The sequence below is a fragment of the Bombina bombina genome, chromosome 3, assembly GCF_027579735.1.
Source record: "Bombina bombina isolate aBomBom1 chromosome 3, aBomBom1.pri, whole genome shotgun sequence".
Taxonomy (NCBI): Eukaryota; Metazoa; Chordata; class Amphibia; order Anura; family Bombinatoridae; genus Bombina; species Bombina bombina.
In genome coordinates this window covers 272,598,655-272,624,576 of record NC_069501.1, presented here as the reverse complement: position 1 = coordinate 272,624,576, position 25,922 = coordinate 272,598,655, and the positions used below count along the sequence as shown (strand labels likewise).

Below are 25,922 nucleotides of genomic sequence, written 5' to 3'. Positions count from 1 at the left end.
ACACGTCCATTTTCGCTCAGAGCTCTCTTACATTGTAATTCCAGACAGCTTCCATCCAATATCTGTAGAATGTTATCATTCAAAAATGTTGTCATTGCCTGGCAGAGGTTTTGTATCTGTCTAGGATTAGATCCTTCTGTTTCAGAATTTCTCCCGATCCAGGGAAATCCAAATTTCACCCCCGGCATACATCATAAGGTATTTAAATTATGGGGACATAAGGGGTTGACTCTAGTTAAGCAATTGTTGGGGGCAGACAATCTGATCCATACAGCAGAATTTTTGTTTCAATCGTATCATCTTCCAAGGTCTGACCTGTTTGCTTACTTCCAGATTCGCCACTTTGTGCACGAGCAGAATTGGGAAAATAGTACCTCGGTAGTTTGGTCGGATATTAGAACTTTAATCAAAAAATTTAGTATTGGAATCTCTTCTATTTCTTTAATGTACGACATCATGCTCTCTAAACAAAGTGATAAGTTCTTGCAGAATATTAGTAACTGGTTGTTGCCAGTTATTCCTGATATTACTGATGAGAGCATAACCCAGAGCTTCAATATGATGTATAAGTGTAGGGTCTCGATGTCCTGGAAGGAATCGCACGTGAAACTCTTGAATAACTTTTATATGCATCCGCTTAAACTACAAAAATTCTCGGTTCATGGTTTGGATAATTGTCCCAGATGTTCTAATCCAAGGGCTGACTTATTTCATATGTTTTGGTTCTGTCCTAAAATCAATCAATTGTGGCATAAAATTTGTTTTTGGTTTAATACTTTATATGATGTTAATTTGGTGCTAATATTACAGGACGTAATTTTATTATTTTCAGTAGTGGATAACAACTTTTCTCCGATGGTTCGTATTTTGAATACGATTATATTGGCGGTGCGTCATCTTGTTCTTTTAAACTGGAAAGCGAAGGTAGTGCCTAGCCTTGCGAGGACTTTTAAAGAAATCCAAGGTCAAATTATATTTGAGTCATATCATCTTCCGGATGCCTCTGAGAAGAGAATCGTTGAGTTTTTTCAGGGATGGTTACCAATTATTTTGTCATATCCCTCTCTGCTCCAACGGCAGATTCTTGCCCCTGTACGATCCACCGTCAGCTTTTCTGAACTAGTTCTGCTAGGGAAATTTCCGGCGTCCTGGATAAATTCAGGTCCTTGATTGGGTGGGTGCCTAGACCAGAGCCCCGGGCAGGGAGTCGGTCGTTGGATGGGGATGGGGCGGTGGGCTGCGCGAGGGGTGGTTTTAGCGTGGGGTTTCCTTTTTTTTTTTTTTTTTTTTCTCTCTCCCCCATCATTAAGTTGTTTTATGTTAGTTTTGGTAATTAAAATGGGACATAATGTGGATTTATTACATTAATGTTGGTTTTCTGGCTTGTTTCTGCAGACTGATTATGTATCTGCTTTATCTTTTTGTTTTTGTATTCCAGCAAGTTTGTAATGTCCTATTTTGATCAATAAAGAAAAAGAATTTAAAAAAAAAAAAAAAAGAAAGAAAAAAAACGGTACTTATATCAGAAAGATAATAGTTGTTGTTTTAAATAAATATAGACAAGCATTTGCATTTTATAACACAAAACCAAAGATGCAGTCAGAGAGGATTTTGTCTTATTGTTCGGCAAAATTGTAATTTTCAATAATTTTATTTAAAAAAAAAAAAAAAAAGAAATAACAAAAAAAAAAATAATTAAGAAATTAAGAACGGCACCTGCCAGGGATGCCCTCTATCACCCCTACTATTCGCGCTCCTTGTCGAAACTTTAGCCTCCAAAATTAGGAACAACACAGAAATAACAGGCATCCCCTTGAAGCAGTACATATATAAGATCTCCCTATTTGCAGATGATATCCTTTTTTTTCCTTGACTAATCCGGGAAAATCAATCCCCCCACTCTTATCAGAACTCTCCACCTTTCACAACCTCACAAACTTTTTGATAAACCAGAACAAATCTGAAATTTTGGGCTTCAATCTCCCAGAGAGTACTGTTTTATCAATCAAAAATAGTTGCCCTTTTAGGTGGTGCGAAGGGACAATGAAATATCTAGGCGTATACCTACCCGACTCTTTTGACCAGATATTTTGAGTAAATTACCTACCAATTAAAACGGCAATTATTCGGGACTCTTTGGGCTCAAAAAAACTTTCCTGGCTGGGACGCATAAACACTTTAAAAATTAATATTTTCCCAAGACTTCTTTATATAATGGAAGCGATGCTAATCCCTCTGCCACCCAGATACCTCACTCAAATTCAAAACCTATTCAGCTCCTTCGTATGGCAAAGGAAGCCACCCAGAATTAATAAAGTTACTATGTCCCTCCCGGGGATCCTTGGAGGACTGGGTATACCCAATTTGGTGGCATACCGAACCTCCATATTCCTACAGAGGATACTGGACTGGATGGTGGGTGGGACACAGAGGAGGTGGGTCCGAATGGAGGAACACATAAACTCTGACCTTCCTCTGGCTAGCCTATGCTGGAGACCTGACTTCCATGAGAAAATAAGACTGCTCACTAACCCAATTACGAGAGAAACTGCCTTACAATGGGATTTGGCTTCTAAATATTATCCACTTCTCTCATCCAACCCGGGCCCCCGGACTTCCCTACTCCATAACTCTGACTTTTCCATTTCCCTTTTAGTCAACTCAAACACCCTAGACCCTATAGCTAAGGACATATCTATTCATCACATAACCTCAGAATCCATATGCTCACTAGATCTACTGATTGACAAAGGTTATGACTGGGCAAGGAACTGGTACTCCTATAGGAGACTACATAATTATATCTCCACTCACAAACATAGAGATAACATGGTTCGACCACCCACTAACATGGAGAAACTATACCTATCGAGCTCACCAGTAAAACATTCCCTTTCCATTATCTATAAAATCATTCTCCATATCTCCAGCCTCCTCCAGGTAACCTACCATATTCCATGGAGATGTGGGAAAGAGAGCTGGGAATAATTATTCTCCCACAAACAGCGTCCAATATATTTATAAATACTAAAAAATCCTCTACCTCAGCTTCCATTCTGGAAATTAATTACAAAATTTTGCATTGTTGGTACTTAACCCCCCAAAAGCTCCATCGCCTGTAGCCCAAAACTAGGGATAGGTGTTGGAGATGTGGGCATGTAGGGAGCGGAATGGGACACATGTGGTGGTGGTGCTCTTGAATAAACCACTATTGGTACGAGGTAATACGAGAAGTAGAGTATATCTTACAAATAACTATACCACCAGATCGCCAGATCTGGCTGCTAAATAAATCTACCCAACTACCCTCTAAATACCTTCTTCCCCTATTCCGGATATTTATTAATAGTGTTAAAATACTAATAGCTAGAATATGGAAATCTAAAGACATCCCCTCACTAGCAATGTGGAGAGAAAAAGTTACGGAGTTGTTAGAACTAGAGGAGTATTCTGTCTACAAAAACGGTAACACAGATTGCTTTATCATGCTACAAGCAATTTGGGACGAATACATTAAAAACAATACATGCATTTCAAAGGATACCAGAAACTAGTAGGGGATGTTGTTGGTAGCTTCATGTGCAGGTGTTGAGAATTTGCTGTATCTGTTTATACCATCAAAGTCTATATACTGAGATAGGACATATATCACTACTCATTGTGTTTTATAGTTATACTCTGTTTATCTTGTTTCATTTAAAACTTAAGAGTCTGTATCATTACCTCATAAGTGTACTTTTTGATGTTCAAAACTGTTATTTGACACGAGATTGTTGTCATATATGCACAGATTCTCTTTCAATAAAAAATTTTTTAAATAAAAACAGGGGCACTTTAATTCATCAAAATTTACATTTCACTCCTGTTGAGAAAAAAAACTTACCTTTTAATCTTCACAGCAGCTCCAGCTTCCTCCGATCGTTGCAAGTCATTTTTGACGTCAGAAATGATGGATAGGTCATCCTCCAATCACGCCCCCCCCCCCAGGGGAATCAGTGTCTGATTCAACGCTGTGATTGGAGGAAGCTGGATTCCTCATTTTAGACCCAGGAAGAGGCTTTGCGATGGGTGGAGGAAGCTGGAGCTGCTGTGAAGATTAAAAGATAAAAAGTGCCCCTGAAATACAAATAAATACAGAAATATTTATAAACACACACACACACACATATATATATATATATATATATATATATATATATATATATATATATATATATACACTGTGTATATATATATATATATATATATATATATATATATACAGTATATATATATATACAGAGAAAGAGACAGAGAAAGAGAAAGAAGAAAATCTCAGGCCACACCCAGACCAGCTTCTAGTAATTTTTAATTCAAGAAAGCTTTTGTTTTATTTGGGGATTTTAGTATTTGGAGAAGTGAATTAGGTGTTTGGGGCATATGTAAATTGTACGTGAGTTTGCAGCAGTGGGTCAGGCTGGAAGTAAATACATTTTAGATTATTTTTAAATCAGTGGTCATGTAGAGAAAAAACTTTCACCTCAGTAAACTATTTGTAGTGTAAAAAGCTTGTATCCTAAAATGAAATTAAGGGCATTGCTTCCTAATTAGTGGGAGGGGACGTACTTACCATATTTAAAAGAAGGGAGAAGGCCTATTTTCCTCTTTTCCTTTCTAGATCCCCGTGGAGAGGTTTGACCCACCCTCCCTATGTTCTTAAAAAAAATTGAGACACTTAGAGGTGAATATGGTTTGGTTGGTGGTGGCAGTAAAGGTAATGGCTCCCATGGAGTTGCTGGTATAGCTGTAGGTGGGGATAGGGTGAGTTGGCCTTAGTAAGCCCTCAGCCCTTAGGTTAGCTTACTCCCCAGGGATTAGTGTGCTGTATGGCTCATTACCTCTGTGCCTTATAGGTTAAAGTTGCTACATCGTTTTGTCTCTTAGCAGCGGGAGGTCATGTCCCCATTTTGAGTACAGGGTCCCCAGGAGTGGCAGTTTATCTAATTGGTGGGTGATGTCCTACTGAGCTTGTTCCAGGGGCATCAATTCTGTATGGAAGAAACTTCCCTCTGTCTGCTGTCTGGTCCTGAGTTATAGATATCATTTTAAGAAATACATTAAGGAAAATTTGGCAAAAGGTTTTATCAGACCTTCTACTTCTCCAGCTGGGGCTGGTATATTTTATTTTGAGAAAAGGGATGCTCTGATTACAAAGGTCTGAACAGTATTACTATCAGGAACCATTGTCCTTTGCCTTTGATTACAGATGTGCTAAATAGAATTAAAGCAGCCCAGATATTCTGGAGTGACCAGTCCCTAGGAAAAAGAAGGCAGTTCAAAGGTTTATTGGCTTTGTTATAGTCATTGTATTAAAGGGACAGTATACTGTAAAATAGTTTTTCCCTTAATGTGTTTACAATTGCTTTTTTACCAACTGCAGAGTAAAAAATGTATGAAAATTAGCTTTTTAAGGTTTATTTCTGTATATTAAAGCTCTGATTTTGTGTTTTGAAGCCACAGCCTAATAAAATAGGTTGAGCTTGTAGGTATAATCAGATCTCATTACTGTATCACATTGTGCACATATACCTGCTTCTTTATCTTATATCTGTCCTTAAAACAATCACCAATACTTTGAGAGAACAATGGAAAATCAACATTTTATTACCTTATCTCTGCTTTATCACATTGGGAGTGTAATTTCTTCTGCTGGCTGTGTTTACAAAGCTTATCTATAGCTGGTACGCGCGGCCACAAACTTTCAGAATAGGTGGGGATACCACATGCTAAATTAACAATTTCAAATGTCAATATAAGGGTAAAGGAGCTACTTGTAAACAATTTAATACACTCCAGCAGGTAAAGTGGATAGTTGGGAACAAATTAAAGGGGAGAAAATTTTTGAGTAAACTGTCCCTTTAAGACATTTTTGGGTATTTAATCTCCTATCACTTGAAGTCAGCATCCTTTTCTTGGACATCTGAAGCTCAGAAAACCTTTGATAAGCTCAAGAGCTTAATCTTCTCAACTCCAATTCTTATCTAGCCTGATGTTCAAAGTGAATGCCTCAATTGTGGCGATTGGAGCCATTTTATCTCAACGTATGGAGCTAAAAGACCAGATGTATCCGATGTTCTTTTTCTCAAGACGATTGACATGACTGAAGGGAATTATGATGCAGGAGACTAAGCAGTGATTAAGTGTGCTCTGGATGGAGTGGCAGCATTTATTGATGGGTGCTGTTCATTCTTTTACAATTTTCACTGATCAGCGTAACTTGAAATATCTTCATTTTGCTAAAAGACTCTGTCCCAGACAGCCTCGCTGGGCCTTATTCTTCTCGAGATTTAACTTTGTTTTGACTTTTCATCCAGGATCTAAGAATAAGAAGTTAGATGTCTTATCTAGAATCCTTGGTTTACTATCTGATTTGTTTGTTCAGCTGAATACCATCTTCCAAAAAGGACATTTCCTTGTGACGTATCACTCTTTGGTTGAAAAGATCAAGCTTTTTAGTAGTACTTCTCCTTTTCTGTAGTTGGTTCCTGTGGATGGTTTATGGTATTATGAGGAGAAAATGTTGTTATGCGTGTTTCTTCATTATTCCCTTTTGGGTGGTCATGGAGTAGTTAAGAAGATTCTGGATTTGATTGCTCGCACATTCTGGTGACCTAAATTGACTGAGGAGGTACACAAGCTTTTTTTTTGTCTTGTAATGTCTGTGCCAGGATGAAACATTCTAATTCAGCTCCAGCTGGCATTCTTCTTTCTCTGCTGATTCCTGAGAGCCCTTGGGAGCATGTTTTTAAAGACTTGATCTATCACCTTCTGATGGTTACGACACCATTTTAGTAGTAGTGGACTGCTTTACTAAGATGGCTATTGTTTTCCTGCTGTGGGATTACCATCTCCTAGTATTACAGATATACACCTAGATTACAAGTTGTGTGTTCATGTTTTAATGCTGAACAAATGGTCATTTCAGCGTTAAAACAGTACCACAGCCATTACGAGTCTTGTCTGTATAGCTATACCACAAGCCTTTTAGCCTGTAATGCAACATCAGTCCCGCACATGTAAAAATGACGTTTTTTTATGGGACTTCCATAGCACAGTCATTACAAGTTTTGCGGTGAGGCTAAAAAGCTTGTGTTCCAGCCTATACCGACAAGATCCATTTCGCCATCTGAGAGCAGTAGTTATGAGTTTTACGCAACAAAACTGTTACATAAAACTCATAACTAAACTGTCACAAAGTACACTAACACCCATAAACTACCTATTAATCCCTAAACTGAGGCCCTCCCACATCGCAAATACTATATTAAAGTTTGTAACCCTAAATCTGCCGCTCCAGACATCGTCGCCACTAATAAAATGTATTAACCCTGTCGCCGCCGCGACATTGTCACCACTATACTAAAGTTATTAACCCCTAAACCGCCACCCTCCCGCATCCCAAACACTATTTAAATACTATTAACCCCTTATCTGCCGTCCGCCCACATCGCCCCCACTATACTAAAGTTATTAAGCCCTACACCGCCGCCACTATAATAAACCTATTAACCCCTAAACTGCAAGCCCCCCACAACAAAATATTAATAATAATAATAATAAATTAAACTATTAACCCCTACATCGAAAGCCCCCCACATCACAATAAAGTAATTTAAACTAGCAACCCCTAAACCTAATGGCCCCCTAACTTTATATTAAAATTACAATTTCCTTATCTTAAATTAAATTAAAATTTAACTGTCAAATTAAAAAAATTAGGGCATTTAGCTCTTTTATGAATCACCCAAACCCTAAACGCACCAGATGTCTTCAGAATGGACCCGCTCTGCCCCTGGGATGAAGATAGAAGACGCTGCTAGGATGAAGATAGAAAATGCATAAAGATGGAGCCGTCTGCCGCCTGGATGAAGATGGAGCCGACCTGGATAAAGATGGAGCCGCCTGGATGAAGATGGAGCCGCCGTGATGAAGATCCTTCAAGGGGGACTTCAGCAACTGTGAGTGGATCTTCAGGGGTTAGTGTTAAGATTTTTTTAAACTTTTTTGGGTGGGTTTTTTTAGTTTAGGATTTGGGCTTTTTGTAAAAGAGTTAAATGCCCTTTTAAGGGCAATGCAAAAGAGCTAAATGCCCTTTTAAGGGCAATGTCCATATAAATGCCCTTTTCAGGGCAATGGGTAGCTTAGGTTTTTTTTTTTTTTTTATTATTTTTTTTTGTGGGTTTGGGGGGGTGGGGGTTTGTAATGTTAGTGGGACTTTGTTTTTTTTTCAGGTAAAAGAGTTTAACTTAGGGCAATGCCTTTCAAAGGGCTTTTTTAAGGGCTATTGGTAGTTTATTCTAGATTAGGTTTTTTATTTTGGGGTGTTTTTTTTTTAAAATGGGAATTAGAATAGGAATAATTTTTATTATTTTTGATAATTTGTTTGTTTTTTGTGTAATGTGTTTTTTTTCATTTTGGGGTGGGTTTTTATTTTTAGATTGGGGCTTGGGCATTTCATAAAAGAGCTGAATGCCCTTTTAAGGGCAGGAAAAAGAGCTAAATGCCATTTTAAGGGCAATGCCCATACAAATCCCCCTTTCAGGGCAATGGGTAGATTAGGTTTTACTTTATTTTTATTTTGTGGGTTTGGGGGATGGGGGGTTGTATACTGTTAGGGTGTGTTTTGTAGCAAAATAGCTGTTAAATTTAGGGCAATGTCCTACAAAAGGCCATTTTAAGGGCCCTTGGTAGTTTATTCTAGATTAGGCTTTTTTATTTTGGGGTGTTTTTTTTTTTTTTAAAGGGTATTAGAATAGGAATAATTTTTATTGTTTTAGATAATTTCGTTTGTTCTTTTTTGTAATGGTAGTTTTTTTATTTTTTGTAATTTTAGTGTTTTTTTATTTTTTGTAATGGTAGGTTTTTTATTTTTTGTAATATTAGGTTTTAGTATAAGGCAGATTAGGTTTTATTTCACAGGTAAGTTTGTATTTATTTTAACTAGGTAGTAAATAGTTAATAACTATTACTAACTATTCTACCTAGTTAAAATAAATACAAACTTACCTGTGAAATAAAAATAAAACCTAAGCTAGCTACAATATAACTATTAGTTATATTGTAGCTAGCTTTGATTTTATTTCACAGGTAAGTATGTATTTAGTTTAAATAGGTATTATTTAGTTAATAATTGTAAATTTAATTTAGCTATATTTTAATTATGTTAAAGTTAGGGGGGGTTAGGGTTATGTTAGGGTTAGGTTTAGGGGTTAATATAGTTTAATTTAGGTTGTTGCGATGTGGGGGGCTGGCGGTTTAGGGGTTAATAGGTTTATTTAGTGGTAGTGATGTGGGAGGCCAGAGGTTTAGTAGTTAATAACTTTATTTAGTGGTGGCGATGTCAGGGAGCGGCGGAATACGGGTTAATAGATTTATTATAGTGGTGGCGTGCAGGGGAATAGGGGTTAATAACTTTAGTATAGTGGTGGCGATATTGGGAGCGGCAGATTAGGGGTTATTAGCTTTATTTAGGTGGCAGCGATATCAGGAGCTGCAAATTAGGGGTTAATAACATGATGTAGGTGTCAGCGATGTGGGGGGCAGCAGATTAGGGGTGTTTAGACTCTGGGTTTATGTTAGGGTGTTAGGTTTAAATGTTATTTTTTTCTGCGTTACAGAGCATTTCTTTCCGCAATCGCAGGTGTTAGGCTTTATTCTGACCCGCTCTCCCCATTAATGTCTATGGGGAAAGCGTGCACAAGCACGTCAAAACAGCGCTTGGATTGTGTGCGGTATGGAGCTCAATGCAACCATATCACACGAACAAGCCAGCTGTTTGAAAACTTGTAATGGCTGTGCTATTAAGGGTTAAATAACGCAACTTTTGTTGCGTTCATTCATTTCCCTATAGCGCGCATAACTCGTAATCTAGATGATATTTTTTTAAGTGGCTGCCACAGAATAAATGAACAAATAGAGGTTCCCAGTTCAAATCAAAATTTTGGAAATATTTATGCTCCAGCCGCAACATTTCAAGGTCTATGTCTTGTTGGTACCATCCTCCGACTAATGGACATACAAAACAGAACTGAAGACTATAGAATAATATTTTAGATGCTTTTGCATTTATATTTAAGATAACGGTACTTCTCATACAATAAATTAAATGGAGAAGAGTATTTGCATTGTATTGTCCTGTGGTCAATGAATTAACGACCAGAGGTGTGTTAGGAACAACAATAAAAATTACTTAAGCCTAAGTTTAAAGTGACTCCACAATGAAATGGGAGACACTACAACATAATGAATTAAGTGTAAATAAAAAATATTACAGATGTTGTATTCTGGGTAAAATTTAACTTTTATTAATATAATTAAAAACAACACAATTCCCTGCTAGAATTGAAAAAAAAAGAAAATACATACACTGCTGGTGTGAAGTGAGATGATAGCAGATAACATATAAGTAGATATTGGCTAATACAATTTACTCAGCTAAAGAACGTTACCAGATTTATGATTCAAATATTCTTTATACAAGATAACCTCACTTCCAAACACTTAGTTTAGATTTGCACAAACATCCTTGCTAAGTTAAAATCACTTAAACAGTAGGCGGTTCTTTAAATATAGGGAACAATTGTATACCATAAATCACTTGTTGCCTTAGATTGAAATATCCATCCTATGTTTTAAAGTGAATGTAAATTTTGATGTTTAAGTGCCCGGTTTTTAAAACTTCGATTAAAAACAGGGGCACTTTAATTCATCAAAATTCCCCCCCGGGGATTCAGTGTCTGATTCACTGCTGTGATTGGAGGAAGCCAGATACCTAATTTTAGACCCAGGAAGAGGCTTTGAAACAGGTGGAGGAAGCTGGAGCTGCTGTGAAGATTAAAAAGTAAGTTTATTTTCACAACAGGAGTGAAATGAAAATATTGATGAATTAAAGTGCCCCTGTTTTTAATCAAAGTTTTAAAAACCGGGCACTTTAGCATCAAAATTTACATTCACTTTAACTTGCAGTTGTGCCCCTCTAAGATATTAGTCTATTCTGAGCTCCTTCAATTCAAGAACTAATATTAACTGTGCTTAAAGGGACACTGAACCCAATTTTTTTCTTTTAGGATTCAGATAGAGCATGCAATTTTAAGCAACGTTCTAATTTACTCCTATTATCAAATTGTCTTCATTCTCTTGGTATCTTTATTTGAAATGCAAGAATGTAAGTTTAGATGCCGGCCCATTTTTGGTGAACAACCTGGGTTGTTCTTGCTGATTGGTGGATAAATTCATCCACCAATAAACAATTGCTTTCCATGGTTCTGAACCAAAAAAAATAGCTCAGATGTCTTCTTTTTCAAATAAAGAAAGCAAGAGAACTAAGAAAAAATGATAATAGGAGTAAATTAGAAAGTTGCTTAAAATTGCATGCTCTATCTGAATCACGAAAGAAAAAATGTGGGTTCAGTGTCCCTTTAAGAATAATAGTGCATAGTGGACTATGTAAGGTTGTGATGTACTTATCTGGCTGTCCCCTGGACCATGCTATTAGAAGAGCTGTAAGCATGGCTGGAGCTTCAGGGCACGCCTGTTTTATAAAAAAGACCTGCAATATGGATAGAGTGGTGTCAGGTGAAGGGGATCCTTTGGACAGTGCTACTTTGAAGGAGGGGTGTGCTAAGATTAGATTCAAGCTCTTATCCATCTTCATTCAGACTTAAAAACCTGTGCTAAGAATAGTACTATTTATGCCCTCAATATTGGAAATGACATTGTAGCTGTGACCTAGACTTCTGGTCCCAGCATACAAAGAAGGTACCTCATTTAATCCTGTATAATACCAAGTACAAATTATAAGTTCCTCTTGCTTTAGATTAAAGTAAAGTAGCAATGCACTACTGGTTTCTAGCTGTACACAGTGGGCCAAAGAAAAAATGCATGTGTGTGTGGTCACCAATCACCAGCTATCTCCCAGTGGTTCAGTATTTCTCCTAAACCTACCTAGCTAATATTTTAAACAAAGGGTACCTAAAGAATGAAGTAAGTTTGGCAACAATAATAAATGTAAAAGTCTCTTAAAATTGCATGCTCTGGGGCCTATCTATCAAGCTCCGAAAGGAGCTTGACGGCCCGTGTTTCTGGCGAGTCTTCAGACTCGCCAGAAACAGCAGTTATGAAGCAGCGGTCACAAAGACTGCTGCTCCATAACCCTGTCCGCCTGCTCTGAGCAGGCGGACAGGAATCGCAACAATTCAACCCGATCGAGTACGATCGGGTTGATTGACACCGCCTGCTGGCGGCCCATTGGCCGCGAGTCTGCAGGGGGCGGCGTTGCACCAGCAGCTCTTGTAAGCTGCTGGTGCAATGTTAAATGTGGAGAGCGTATTGCTCTCCGCATTCAGCGATGTCTTGCGGACCTGATCCGCCCTGTCGGATCAGGTCCGCAAGACATTTCTTAAATATGCCTCTCTGTCTGAACAATGAAAGTTTAATTTTGACTTTCATGTCGCTTTAAATGTGGAAAAGGGGGTAGAGAAGTATACATAGATACTAAACAGTTCTCTGGATTTTGTCCTATTAGTAATGCATGGTTGCTAGTTCTAGAATTACATGCTCTAATTAATGATGTAATTTTTCCACTATAATGGCCTTTAAACCGTAACTTTAAATATTTGCTAGATTATGTAAGAAAAAATAACCAAGCTCAGACACTCGCATAGTATCTCTATGGACCTTATTTGACATTACTTAGACACTCACAAGCTCCCGCAATATCTCTCTAGAAACATATACTACCTTCTCTCCTGTGTGAAAAAAATGAAAGCACAGTTTGTATGAATTATTGAGCAGATTGTAGATAGTTTGTGATTCCCTTGCGAACACTGCCTGCAGTAACATTTCTGCCTAACAGAAGCACAACACTCATTTTCACAGAGTCTGTAAGTATATAACTATGTGCAGGATACTTTTAGAACATTGTAATTTAGTGCATGATTTAATTTAACTGCTCAACATCAGACCTTAAATGGATACTAACCCCATTTTTTCTGTTATGATTCAGATAGAGCATGCAATTTTAAGCAACTTTCTATTTTACTCCTATTATAATTTTTTTCTTGTTCTCTTGGTATCTTTATTTTTAAAAAAAAACATGAATGAAAGCTTAGGAGCTACCCCATTTTTAATTCAGCACCCTGGAATGGCGCTTGCTGGTTGGTGGCTACATTTAGCCACCAATCAGCAAGCTGTACTCAGTTGCTGAACCTAAAATGTGCTGGCGCCTAAGCTTTCATTCCTGCTTTTCAAATAAATATACCAAGAGAATGAATAAAAATTGATAATAGGAGTGCATTAGAAAGATGCTTAAAATTGCCTGCTCTATCTGAATCACAAAATAAAAAAAAAATAGGTTTAGTGTCCCTTTAAAATTGAAATCAGAGATTGAAATATATCAAAAACCCAAACTACAGTCTCTCTGGATTCCTCCACTGTATGCTACTTCATCACAGTCTGAGTCTGTATATGCCGAGGAATTAAATCCAAAGAGCTGGAGAAGAACCTTTTCAATATTTATTTCAGTGATTCACAATTTTAGCCTTCACTGCAAATCATGTGGAAATGTCATGTTGCATTAGTTGTCCTGTGAACATTGAATCGTGGGTAGGATTTCTTAGGGAGACACCACAGATTTGTCTGCTGCTCTTTTCTTACAGCCCAACCCAATATTTTTCTTATTTACTAAAATGGCAGTTGTTGCTCAAGGATAAAAACAAAAATTCTGATGATTTTTTACAGATATTTTACTTATCTTTTCCCCTTAAAGGAAAACATCCCCCAGTTAAATGTAGCCTGGGCTTTAGCTAATTTTCTGATGTGTTACGTTTTCTAAGACCACAAACAGTAGAAACAGTACAACATTATGTAATATTTATTACATATTAATATCATTTTGATGAAGTGGTCATAAAAATGCATTAGAAAATGAGAACTAATATGTGTTTATGAAAGATTTCCATCATTGTAAAATTCAGTTAGGGTAATAGAGCAGTCTCTGCAACAATAGAAATATTTAATAAAAACATAATTAGCCACATGTTATAGTTAAAGTCCAAACCAAGCCATGAAATAATTCTTCAAATGTTATATTCTGATCCATATTTGTTCTGGGTTCAGCGTCATGTGATATAAAACACAAAAACAAGCTCATTAACAAGTGGAACAATATGCTATAAACATACAAAACATTTTTTATCTTATATGTAATTAAAAAAAAAACTTTAATGAATAAGTAAAATGACGTAAAAGACCACTAAATATGGTAGAACTGAATAACTGACAAATCAAAAGACAATCCGGTATTTGAATTTGAAATAAGCTGTAGAATATTTTCTGGCAAACTTCAAAATTAATCTAATCCCCCCCCCCCCTTGTATTATGTGAGTCATTAATATAAACTACAAATAAAAAAGTAATCACTTACTAATTAATGTAATCTAGAGGGCACCAATTATATGATATATAAATATCAATTAATACCCATACAATGTCAATATTCTTATATTATCAAACAGTATAGTGACTTATAATGATCCTTTGATGCCTGATTCAAAAAAGTTTGATTCTTGGCGATAGTATGGAATTGGACTGCTCCTTCCATGACCTTCCCGTTGATTTCTTACTGCAAACATGAAACACAAAAAGAAAGGGCGCCTCCCATTGAAATATATCCAAATATTCTCCATCACCAATTGAACACCCCTTTTGGTGTTTTATATTCACAAAGATGTTTACACTATTATCGCTTACTGAAAACACTCAGTGTGTCAGCGTACTGTCACTCGGCATATTCGTCTCACTGTTGCAGTCGAGGCGCAGATTGATCGTCAGCTGTCCTCCTGGCTCTGTCTTATCCTGGTCTGGAGTCTGAACTGTGCCTGTGTCTAAACCTCAATGGCTGCTGCCTCAGTGTTGCTGCCTAGGCCTACCACTTCTTCCTCTCTGTCCTGCGCTGTTGCTGCCTGGTCAGACACGAGTAAACAATACAAATTTTGAAGTAGACTGTCCCTTTAATTGATTGTACAAAGTTTCAACAGTACTGGAGTAAAGTATCTTATTTTTTTATCTAAGATTTTGAAATACATTATTTTTAGAAGCGAAAAACATACTACTTTTTTATCAGAAAGTCTGATTCTGCAATATAGAACCTTTGTTCACTTAAAGGGACAGTATACACCAATTTTCATATAGCTGCGTGCTATAGACACTACTATAAAGAATAATATGCACAGATACTGATCTAAAAATCAAGTATAAAACTGTTTAAAAATTTACTTAGAAGCTCCCAGTTTAGCACTGTTAAAAAATTAGCTGGAACGCCCACTGCAAGTGTGAAATAGCAAAACAAAGCAGACACTCGCCTCCTCCTCCCCCCCCCCCCCCTTCCTCTGCATATAAAAAGACTATTTACATAAACAGGAGCAAGCTGGAGTAGGTATACATCAGTATTCTCCTAAAACATTGGGGCTTGGTTAGGAGTCTGAAAATCAGAGCAATGTTATTTAAAAATAAGCAAAATTATACATTTAAAAAAACAAACAAACCCTGTAAGGGCTATACAAATGGATCATCTACAAAACATTTATTCAAAGAAAAATCTAGTGTATAATGTCCCTTTAACAATCTTGTTCACTTGAGAGGGTAGTCTCAGACAGTGGACTTCCAAACATGCTCCCAATGTAAAATTACTGTCTAAGGAACTTTTTATTTAAATAACTAAGGAAAAATGTGATTGTTATGCTGATCTGAATGTATGAAATACATTATTAAAACATGCGTGTATATTTAAAGTCTTTGTATGGTCATTTACAAAAAAATATATAATGGAGCCATTTATTAATGGTTAGAGATGTTCTAATATAAAACAGCATATTAATTAGTTTTACCTTGCTATTGAAATTAAAAGAAAGGGCGCACACAGATATATTTTAATTGTACTCACCTTTTTTCCATATTTGCTCATATTGTTTTAGTATTTATAATAAATTAAAATTTAGTTAATTTGGTGTCATTTTGGTTTTATACATTCTGTATAGCTATATTCTGTCTTGTGACTTTTTGCAGCATTCAATTATGGAATATAAATTTTAAATATTCTTAAATTAGCATTTGAATTAGAATTGCATTACAACAATATTAACATTCAATATTAGAATATTAAATATTCAATATTCAAAGGTTAATATTATTTCCATACAAACAATGACATTGCTAAACAAATGTCAAGGGGAACATTTATTCTACAAAATCAATGTCAAAATTTTGGCCATTTGTATTTCAGGCCAGGATATGTCTTTAAAAAAATCCTAGACATCTAATAGTAACAACTTTTTCATACATGTTTGAAAAGGACATTAAATACCTGTTTTGTGTAAAAATTGTCGGCTAGGTTACAAGTTGTGCATTAGGGTTAAAAATCAGCGTTGGCTGGTACCAACGCTGCTTTTTAACGCCCGCTGGTATTACGAGTCTTGCAGGTACAGGTGTAACGCTCACTTTTTTGGCCAGACTCGAAAATAACGCAAATCCACTTACGTCAATTGCGTATCCTATATTTTCAATGGGACTTGCATAGCGCCGGTATTACGAGTCTGACCAAAAGTGTGCGGTACAGCCTCTCCTGTCAAGACTGATACCGCATTTTAAAGTCAGTAGTTAAGAGTTTTACACTACAACACCATAGCATAAAACTCTTAACTAAAGTGCTAAAAAGTACACTAACACCCATAAACTACCTATTAAACCCTAAACCGAGCCCCCCAAAATCGCAAACACTAAAATAAATATTTTAACCCCTAATCTGCCGAACAGGACATCGCCGCCACTATAATAAATATATTAACCCCTAAACTGCCGCACTCCCGCATCGCAAACACTAGTTAAATATTATTAACCCTTAATCTACCGTCATTAACTTAGCTGCCACCTACCTACCTACATTTATTAACCCCTAATCTGCCGCCCACAACGTCGCCGCCACTATATTAAATGTATTAACCCCTAAACCAAAGTCTAACCCTAACCCCCCCCTAACTTAAATATAATTACAATAAATCTAAATAAAATTACTACAATTACCTAAATAATTCCTATTTAAAACTAAATACTTACCTATAAAATAAACCCTAAACTAGCTACAATATAACTAATAGTTACATTGTAGCTATCTTAGGGTTTATTTTTATTTTACAGGCAACTTTGTATTTATTTTAACCAGTTAGAATAGTTATTAAATAGTTATTAACTATTTAATAACTACCTAGTTAAAAAAAGACAAATTTACCTGTAAAATAAAACCTAACCTGTTACACTAACACCAAACTCTACACTATAATTGAATAAATTAACTAAATTAAATACAATTAATTACAATTAAATAAAATTATCTAAAGTACTAAAAAAACAAACACTAAATTACAGAAAATAATAAAATAATTACAAGATTTTTAAACTAATTAAACCTACTCTAATCCCCTAACAAAATAAAAAAGCCCCCCCAAATAAAAAAAGCCCTACCCTACACTAAATTACAAATAGCCCTTAAAAGGGCATTTTGCGGGGCATTGCCCCAAAGTAATCAGCTCTTTTACCTGAAAAAAAAGTACAAATACCCCCCAACATTAAAACCCACCACCCACACAACCAACCCTACTCTAAAATCCATCCAATCCCCCCTTAAAAAAAACTAACACTAAGCCCTTGAAGATCACCCTACCGTGAGAAGTCACTCTTCACCCAACCGGGCAGAAGTCTTCATCCAAGCTGGGCAGAAGAGGTCCTCCAGATGGGCAGAAGTCTTCATCCAGATGGCATCTTCTATCTTCATCCATCCTGCGTGGAGCCGGTCCATCTTCAAGCATCCTCTTCATCCGGAGTCTTCTTACTAAATGACGGTACCTTTAAGTGACATCATCCAAGATGGCGTACCTTCAATTTCCGATTGGCTGACAGAATTCTATCAGCCAATCGGAATTGAAGGGACGCCATCTTGGATGACGTCACTTAAAGGTACCGTAATTTAGTAAGAAGACTCCGGATGAAGAGGCAGATTAGGGGTTAATAAGTGTAATATTGGGGTTGTTTAGACTCGGGGTTGATGTTAGGGTGTATTTCCCCATAGGAATCAATGGGGCTGCGTTAGGAGCTTTACGCTGCTTTTTTGCAGGTGTTAGATTTTTTTTCAGCCGGCTCTCCCCCATTGATTCCTATGGGGAAATCGTGCACAAGCATGTTTTAGCAGCTCACCGCTAACGTAAGCAGCGCTGGTATTGAGGTGAGATGTGGAGCAAAATTTTGCTCTTCGCTCACTTTTATGCGGTTAACGCCGGGTTTGTAAAAACCTGTAATACCAGCGCTGTCTGTAAGTGAGCGGTGAGCTTAAACTGCTCATTAGCACTGCACCCCTCCTAGCGCAAAACTCGTAATCTAGGTGTGTGTTTGTCCCACTTTCCCTAAGGAGTCCAAAAAGAAATTTTTTTTTTAAATAAAATGTAGGTGACAGATTTTACTTTTTGGCCTTTCTAGGGAGTGTAGGCAAAGCACAATATTTACACAAAAACAAGAGGTGTTTAATATCCCTTTAAGATTATTGGAGTGTCATTTATGTGAAAAAACTAAAAAGAAAATCATGTTTCTTAATCTTAATTAACTTTTTTCCCCTTCATTTTTCTAACCTTCTTTGTATTTTGCAACATTCTAAGCAGGCTCACCAGATGTGTTCAGTTAGCTCCCAGTATTGCATTGCTTAGGGTTGCCAACTTTTTTTGAAGAAAATAAGGGGGACTGTGGGGAAACTCAAGAATGCCTGGAATAAGCATAAGGCTATCCTACAAACTTGATAAGCATAAGGCTATCCTACAAACTTGATAAGCATAAGGCTTTCCTACAAACTACATAAGCATAAGGCTATCCTACAAACTAGATAAGCATAAGGCTATCCTACAAACTACATAAGCATAAGGCTATCCTACAAGCTAGATTAGCATTAGGCTATCCTACAACGTACATAAGCATAAGACTATCCTACAAGCTAGATAAGCATAAGGCTATCCTACAATGTACATAAGCATAAGGCTATCCTACAAACTACATATGCATAAGGCTATCCTACAAACTAGATAAGCATAAGGCTATCCTACAAACTACATAAGCATAAGGCTATCCTACAAGCTAGATAAGCATTAGGCTATCCTACAACATACATAAGCATAAGACTATCTTACAAACTAGATAAGTTTATACTTTTAGGAAATATTGGGCAGACTTGTTGGGCCTATGGTTCTTATCTGCAGTCGAAATCTATGTTTCTATAAGACTAAAGAATTGACAACTTTCATGAAGGAAATTGATACATTATACAGTAGTTACTGAAAATACTTTATTTTACAATTTCATACAGTTTGGTACAATAACATTCTTCATACAAATCATCTTCGTTCACACAGTCTGGCGTAATACATTCAACAACTTTCTGCAAATCCATAAATTATATTTCTCATTTACGACACAGTGGGAGTAAAGACATTAAATTGTCAGATACATCACAATTATTAACTAAATAATAGTACAAATGTAAATTATTAAATGTTTGAAATGAAGATTTCACATGTTGAAACAATATGCGAAAACTCTTTTCTAAGAGCAGATAAATAAGGGAGATTGGGAGATTGTAAAATGTTCAGGCAAATTTATTTTAAACAGTTACTACTACCCTATTAAATTACAATACTGTAGTATCTTTCTGAGGTACTATGTATACAAAAAAACTGTCCCATTTTTAAAGATGCAAATATTCCAAAATACAAATTATTCCAAAATACAAACTTTTTCCCATCCCAAGCAGTTTGGCTAAAGGGTTTTTCACCTGTAATAATAATTACAACTCATTTGTACTGCCAGATAGTATTTTCTAGTTAAAATGAATTGTTTTGTATAGATTGTTTTACAAATCTGTGATAAAATATGTAGCAGATATTCTAATGCAAAAATGTACATTTTTTACAGGATATCATTTATGGCTTTACTGATCCGACCTTAGTATGGGAAATGGAGTTTAACACATAGATAAAGTCCAGCTTTAGAGCTGAATTCCAGCTCTTGAGCCCAATGTATTGCACTTCCCAAGTAGGGAATGGCTGTTAATTGATAGCTACGTACAACTGCCACTCCTGATGGATGTGCAGGCTGGGTTCTACTTGGGAACTGCAGTGCCTTTGACTCCTGAGTGGGACAAAACTAATGTGTTAAAGCCTCTGCTCAGAGCATGTTATTTTTTGCTTTACAATGTCCCTTTAAATAATGTAGAATACAACTTGTGCAATACAGAATGTTATCTGCGATATGTTCAATTGAATGTGGTACTTAGACTTTTGATACCTAGCTTTTCTGTTAGACTAAAATGTTAATATTCTCAAGCATACTTCTCTCAGGTGCAGCTTCCATTTATATAGAATGTGCTAAATTCACCACTTTACATCTGCTTTAATGGATTTCTCATTATTGTGGATCAAGCTATAAAATAAGGCAGTGCTGCTTTAAAGCCAACAGATTGTGCTTCTTATGACAAGGGGCTATTAAACTAAATACTCAGTGAAACCTTAGCATATTATATGTTTGCATATTTTTGTTACTGAGATATGAGCTTTTATTTAAAAGAGTTTAGTGACTGTTTTGTATCGCTGTATAAAGCGATTGCATTGATAACAGAACCTTCTTGCTTTTTCCAGTGTGCCGCGCACGTCCTGCTTGTGGCCAAGTTTACAGTTTTTTTCACTCTGCTGACCCATCTGCTTCTAGACTGGAACCTCTCATGGAGAAATCTTTCCACATGCTTCCTCCATTTAATGTTCCCAGATACCAGAAGGATCCCTTAGGAGATGGGAAATCTTACCTCTTAGGTAACACATTATTTATTTGAAATCATTTAATTAGTTTAAATAAATTATAAAATTGTGCAAATGTGTAAGTGCATATTTTGTGCTATAAAAGTAATGCCAATTATGTAACCACTATATGGTGACAAAAATAAGTTTATTATGGACTCAACATGTGTTTACTTTACATTAAAAGATCAGTTTACATCAGTTTATTTATTACTTCCTACATAACTTACATGGTAGATGAGGTTGAAAGATGTCATAAGTCCATCAAGCAGTATTTTCTAGCCTTTTTGCATTATCTACAGTATTCATGGATACTGTATTTAACCAAAGTGGCATACTATTTAGCGCTTTCATTTGTGCAAACACTGCCAGAAATAAACGTTTAAGTCCGGTAAGAGTGTGTATTACAAATTGAAAAACCTGAAGCGCGTTAACTTGAGTAATTTGAATATCGTGATCGTGTTAACTTCTCCCGATACTGCGTTAACCCGAAGGTAGTTATGAATAATTTATATTTCAATGCCCTTCACATATAAGAAAATGTTCTTTTTATATATATATATATATATATATATATATATATATATATACATATATATATACAACTTTAACAGGTAAGTCCAGCACCTTTCTTAATGCTATTTTTTCAGCAACCTTTTTCAGGATTATAGCATATATGGATATAATAAAGCAAGATAGCGTCAGCACTTCTTCATACAAAATTCCACTTTATTGAGGCTTCAGACAAAGTTAAAAACAGCGACGTTTCGAGTCAACACAGACCCTTAGTCATGACGCTATCTTGCTTTATTATATATATATATATATATATATATATATGTGTGTAGGTATATATAGGAATATCTTTTTAAAAATACATAGTATGTGAAGAACATTAGAAATATTAATATTGAATAAAAATTATTTTTCATGTTTTCAGGTATTTGAGTAGAACGCGCTCCAAAGTAAATATACAGTATATGTGTTTATATATGTATATACATACACATATAAAAATAAATGCACATGTATATACATATGTATATACATACACATATTTAGACATGTATATGTATCTCTGTATTTCTTCATTATAGCCCTTTCCATTCAAATACCTTGTCATATACTATACACTTTTTAACCCTTATAATTATTTATTCTTAAATATCTATATGAATATTTTGTAGCTAGTGTAAGTATGAGTGTAACACTTTATTTTAACATTTTTATGTTGGGTTTGGTGCAACTTTTTATTTTGCCCTAACCCTTTACGTGAGGACTTCAGTCGCGCTAACTTGACTTGCTACTGTAATTGCTTTCAACATGTATTAGCACATTTTGTGATATTTTTAATGTGATACCCATTGTATCCAGTTTTGCTGTACATAGTGCTCCGTGAAGAGCGTGGAAATATTTCTTACAAATAATTATAACTCTTTTATAATGAATCCCAAAAATAAAAGGAAAGAAAAAGAGGTATCCTGTGGCACACTTAGTTAGAGAGCCTATAATTACAAATTTTACATCAGAATAGGCACTAGGAAGAGATTATATTTAAATATAACTTTTTTTAGGTTCATTGGGATAAAAAATACAGTGTGTGTGGGAATTAAAGTAGGGTATATTTGTAATTACACAATAGGTATCACCCAAGAAGCTCATAGGGAGGATAACTGACTATAAACTGTATTAATTCACATATAAATCATCCTGTTCTGATAGGAATATGTTTATCTATTTGTTATCAAATACCCCTAAAGATGACATAAATTGTCATAGGTTCGTTGTAAGTATTAAAATCAAGGGGTCGATCCGATATAAAGCGTCGCCCGCAAAAGCCGGCGACGCCAATAATTGCGCGGATTTGGTATCCTATATACGGCGTAAGCTAGAAGTTACGCACGTATATTTCTGCCGTCGCCCGCAGTTTTTTGGGCCATAGGCAGGTATACCAAACCCGCGCAGTTTGGTATCCAATATGCAGCGTAAGGACTTACGTGGCGAAAATGGAGAAAACTTACTCCATTTTCACCTCGCCACAAAAAGCAGCCGTAAGAAGCCTTACGCTGACTATTGGAGCCCCGTAACTCCCTAAACTAGCTGCTAAAATAAACCTAACACCTAACGCATGCGCAATGTCTATCTCCCTGTCAACCGCAATCTTCTAAAATAAACCTAACACCTAACGCATGCGCAATGTCTATCTCCCTGTCAACCGCGATCTTCTAAAATAAACCTAACACCTAACGCATGCGCAATGTCTATCTCCCTGTCAACCGCGATCCCCCCCCCCCCGAAATCCCTAATAAAGTTATTACCCCCTAAAACGCCGCTCCCGGACCCCGCCGCCATCTACATAAACTAACCCCCTACTGTGAGCCCCTAAAACCGCCGCCATCTACCTTATCTATCCCGTAATCTGACCCCTTACACCGCCGCCACCTATATAAAAATGATTAACCCCTAATTTAATCTACCTACCCCGCCGCCAGCTATGTTATCTATATTAACCCTAAGTATATTATAGTTAATATATTTATTACATTATATATATTAACTATATTAACCCTAATTATATTAGGGTTAATATAGTTAATATAGTTACTATAGTATTTATATTAACTATATTAACTCTATCTAACCCTAACACCCCTAACTAAATTTATATTAAATTAATCTAATTAATTTATAAACTAAAATATTCCTATTTAAATCTAAATACTTACCTATAAAATAAACCCTAAGATAGCTACAATATACATAATAATTACATTATAGCTATGTTAGGGTTAATATTTATTTTACAGGTAAATAGTTAATTATTTTAACTAGGTATAATAGATATTAAATAGTTATTAACTATTTAATATCTACCTAGTTAAAATAATTACCCAATTACCTGTAAAATAAATCCTAACCTAAGTTACAAATACACCTACACTATCAATAAATTTAATAAACTACAAACATCTATCTAAAAATACAATTAAATTAACTAAACTAAATTACAAAAAAAAACAAACACTAAATTACAAAAAATAAAAAAAAGATTACAAGATTTTTAAGCTAATTACACCTATTCTAAGCCCCCTAATAAAATAATAAACCCCCAAAATAACAAAAATTCCCTGCCCTATTCTAAATTAAACAAATTTCAAAGCTCTTTACCTTACCAGCCCTTAAAAGGGCCTTTTGTGGGGCATGCCCCAAAGAATTCAGCTCTTTTGCATTCAACAAATACAATCCCCCCCCCATTACAACCCACCACCCACATACCCCTATTCTAAACCCACCCAAACCCCCCTTAAAAAATCCTAACACTACCCCCCTGAAGATCTCCCTACCTTGTCTTCACCACACCGGGCCGAACTCCTGATCCGATCCGGGCGATGTCGTCCTCCAAGCGGCAAAGAAGAATTCTTCCTCCGGCGATGTCATCCTCCAAGCGGCAAAGAAGAATTCTTCCTCCGGCGACGTCTTCCTCCAAGCGGCAGCAAAGTCTTCATTCTTCCGGCGGCATCTTCAATCTTCTTTCTTCGCTCCGCCGCTGCGGAGCATCCATCCCGGCCGACTGCTAAACTTGGAATGAGGTACCTTTAAATGACGTCATCCAAGATGGCGTCCGCCGAATTCCGATTGGCTGATAGGATTCTATCAGCCAATCGGAATTAAGTTAAAAAAATCTGATTGGCTGATTGGCTGATTGAGGATGACATCGCCGGAGGAAGAATTCTTCTTTGCCGCTTGGAGGACGACATCGCCCGGATCGGATCAGGAGTTCGGCCCGGTGTGGTGAAGACAAGGTAGGGAGATCTTCAGGGGGGTAGTGTTAGGATTTTTTAAGGGGGGTTTGGGTGGGTTTAGAATAGGGGTATGTGGGTGGTGGGTTGTAATGGGGGGGGGGGATTGTATTTGTTGAATGCAAAAGAGCTGAATTCTTTGGGGCATGCCCCACAAAAGGCCCTTTTAAGGGCTGGTAAGGTAAAGAGCTTTGAAATTTGTTTAATTTAGAATAGGGCAGGGAATTTTTGTTATTTTGGGGGTTTATTATTTTATTAGGGGGCTTAGAATAGGTGTAATTAGCTTAAAAATCTTGTAATCTTTTTTTTATTTTTTGTAATTTAGTGTTTGTTTTTTTTTGTAATTTAGTTTAGTTAATTTAATTGTATTTTTAGATAGATGTTTGTAGTTTATTAAATTTATTGATAGTGTAGGTGTATTTGTAACTTAGGTTAGGATTTATTTTACAGGTAATTGGGTAATTATTTTAACTAGGTAGATATTAAATAGTTAATAACTATTTAATATCTATTATACCTAGTTAAAATAATTAACTATTTACCTGTAAAATAAATATTAACCCTAACATAGCTATAATGTAATTATTAATTATATTGTAGCTATCTTAGGGTTTATTTTATAGGTAAGTATTTAGATTTAAATAGGAATATTTTAGTTTATAAATGAATTAGATTAATTTAATATAAATTTAGTTAGGGGTGTTAGGGTTAGATAGAGTTAATATAGTTAATATAAATACTATAGTAACTATATTAACTATATTAACCCTAATATAATTAGGGTTAATATAGTTAATATATATAATGTAATAACTATATTAACTATAATATACTTAGGGTTAATATAGATAATATAGCTGGCGGCGGGGTAGGTAGATTAAATTAGGGGTTAATCATTTTAATAGAGATGGCGGCGGTGTAAGGGGCTTACATTAGGGGTTAATAATTTTAATATAGATGGCGGCGGTGTTAGGGGCTCACTTTAGGGGGTTATAGATATAATATAGCTGGCGGCGGGGTACGGGAGCGGCGGTTTAGGGGTTAATAGCATTTTTATTGTTAGGCTAGTGAGGGGGGATAGCGGATAGAGGGTTAGACAGTGCGGGCTATGTTAGGGAGGCGTGTTAGACAGTGCGGGCTATGTTAGGGAGGCGTGTTAGACAGTGCGGGCTATGTTAGGGAGGCGTGTTAGACAGTGCGGGTG

At 36.1% G+C, this 25,922-nt stretch overlaps 1 protein-coding gene across 1 annotated transcript in view; it reads left to right on the top strand.

Moving 5' to 3' along the window:
* The window catches only part of PITPNM3 (PITPNM family member 3), a 753,676-nt gene that overhangs the window by 567,216 nt on the left and 160,538 nt on the right, over nucleotides 1–25,922 (top strand). The window contains 1 exon segment of the mRNA XM_053705246.1: nucleotides 20,763–20,933. Within this exon segment, the coding sequence (XP_053561221.1) occupies nucleotides 20,763–20,933 (171 nt within the window).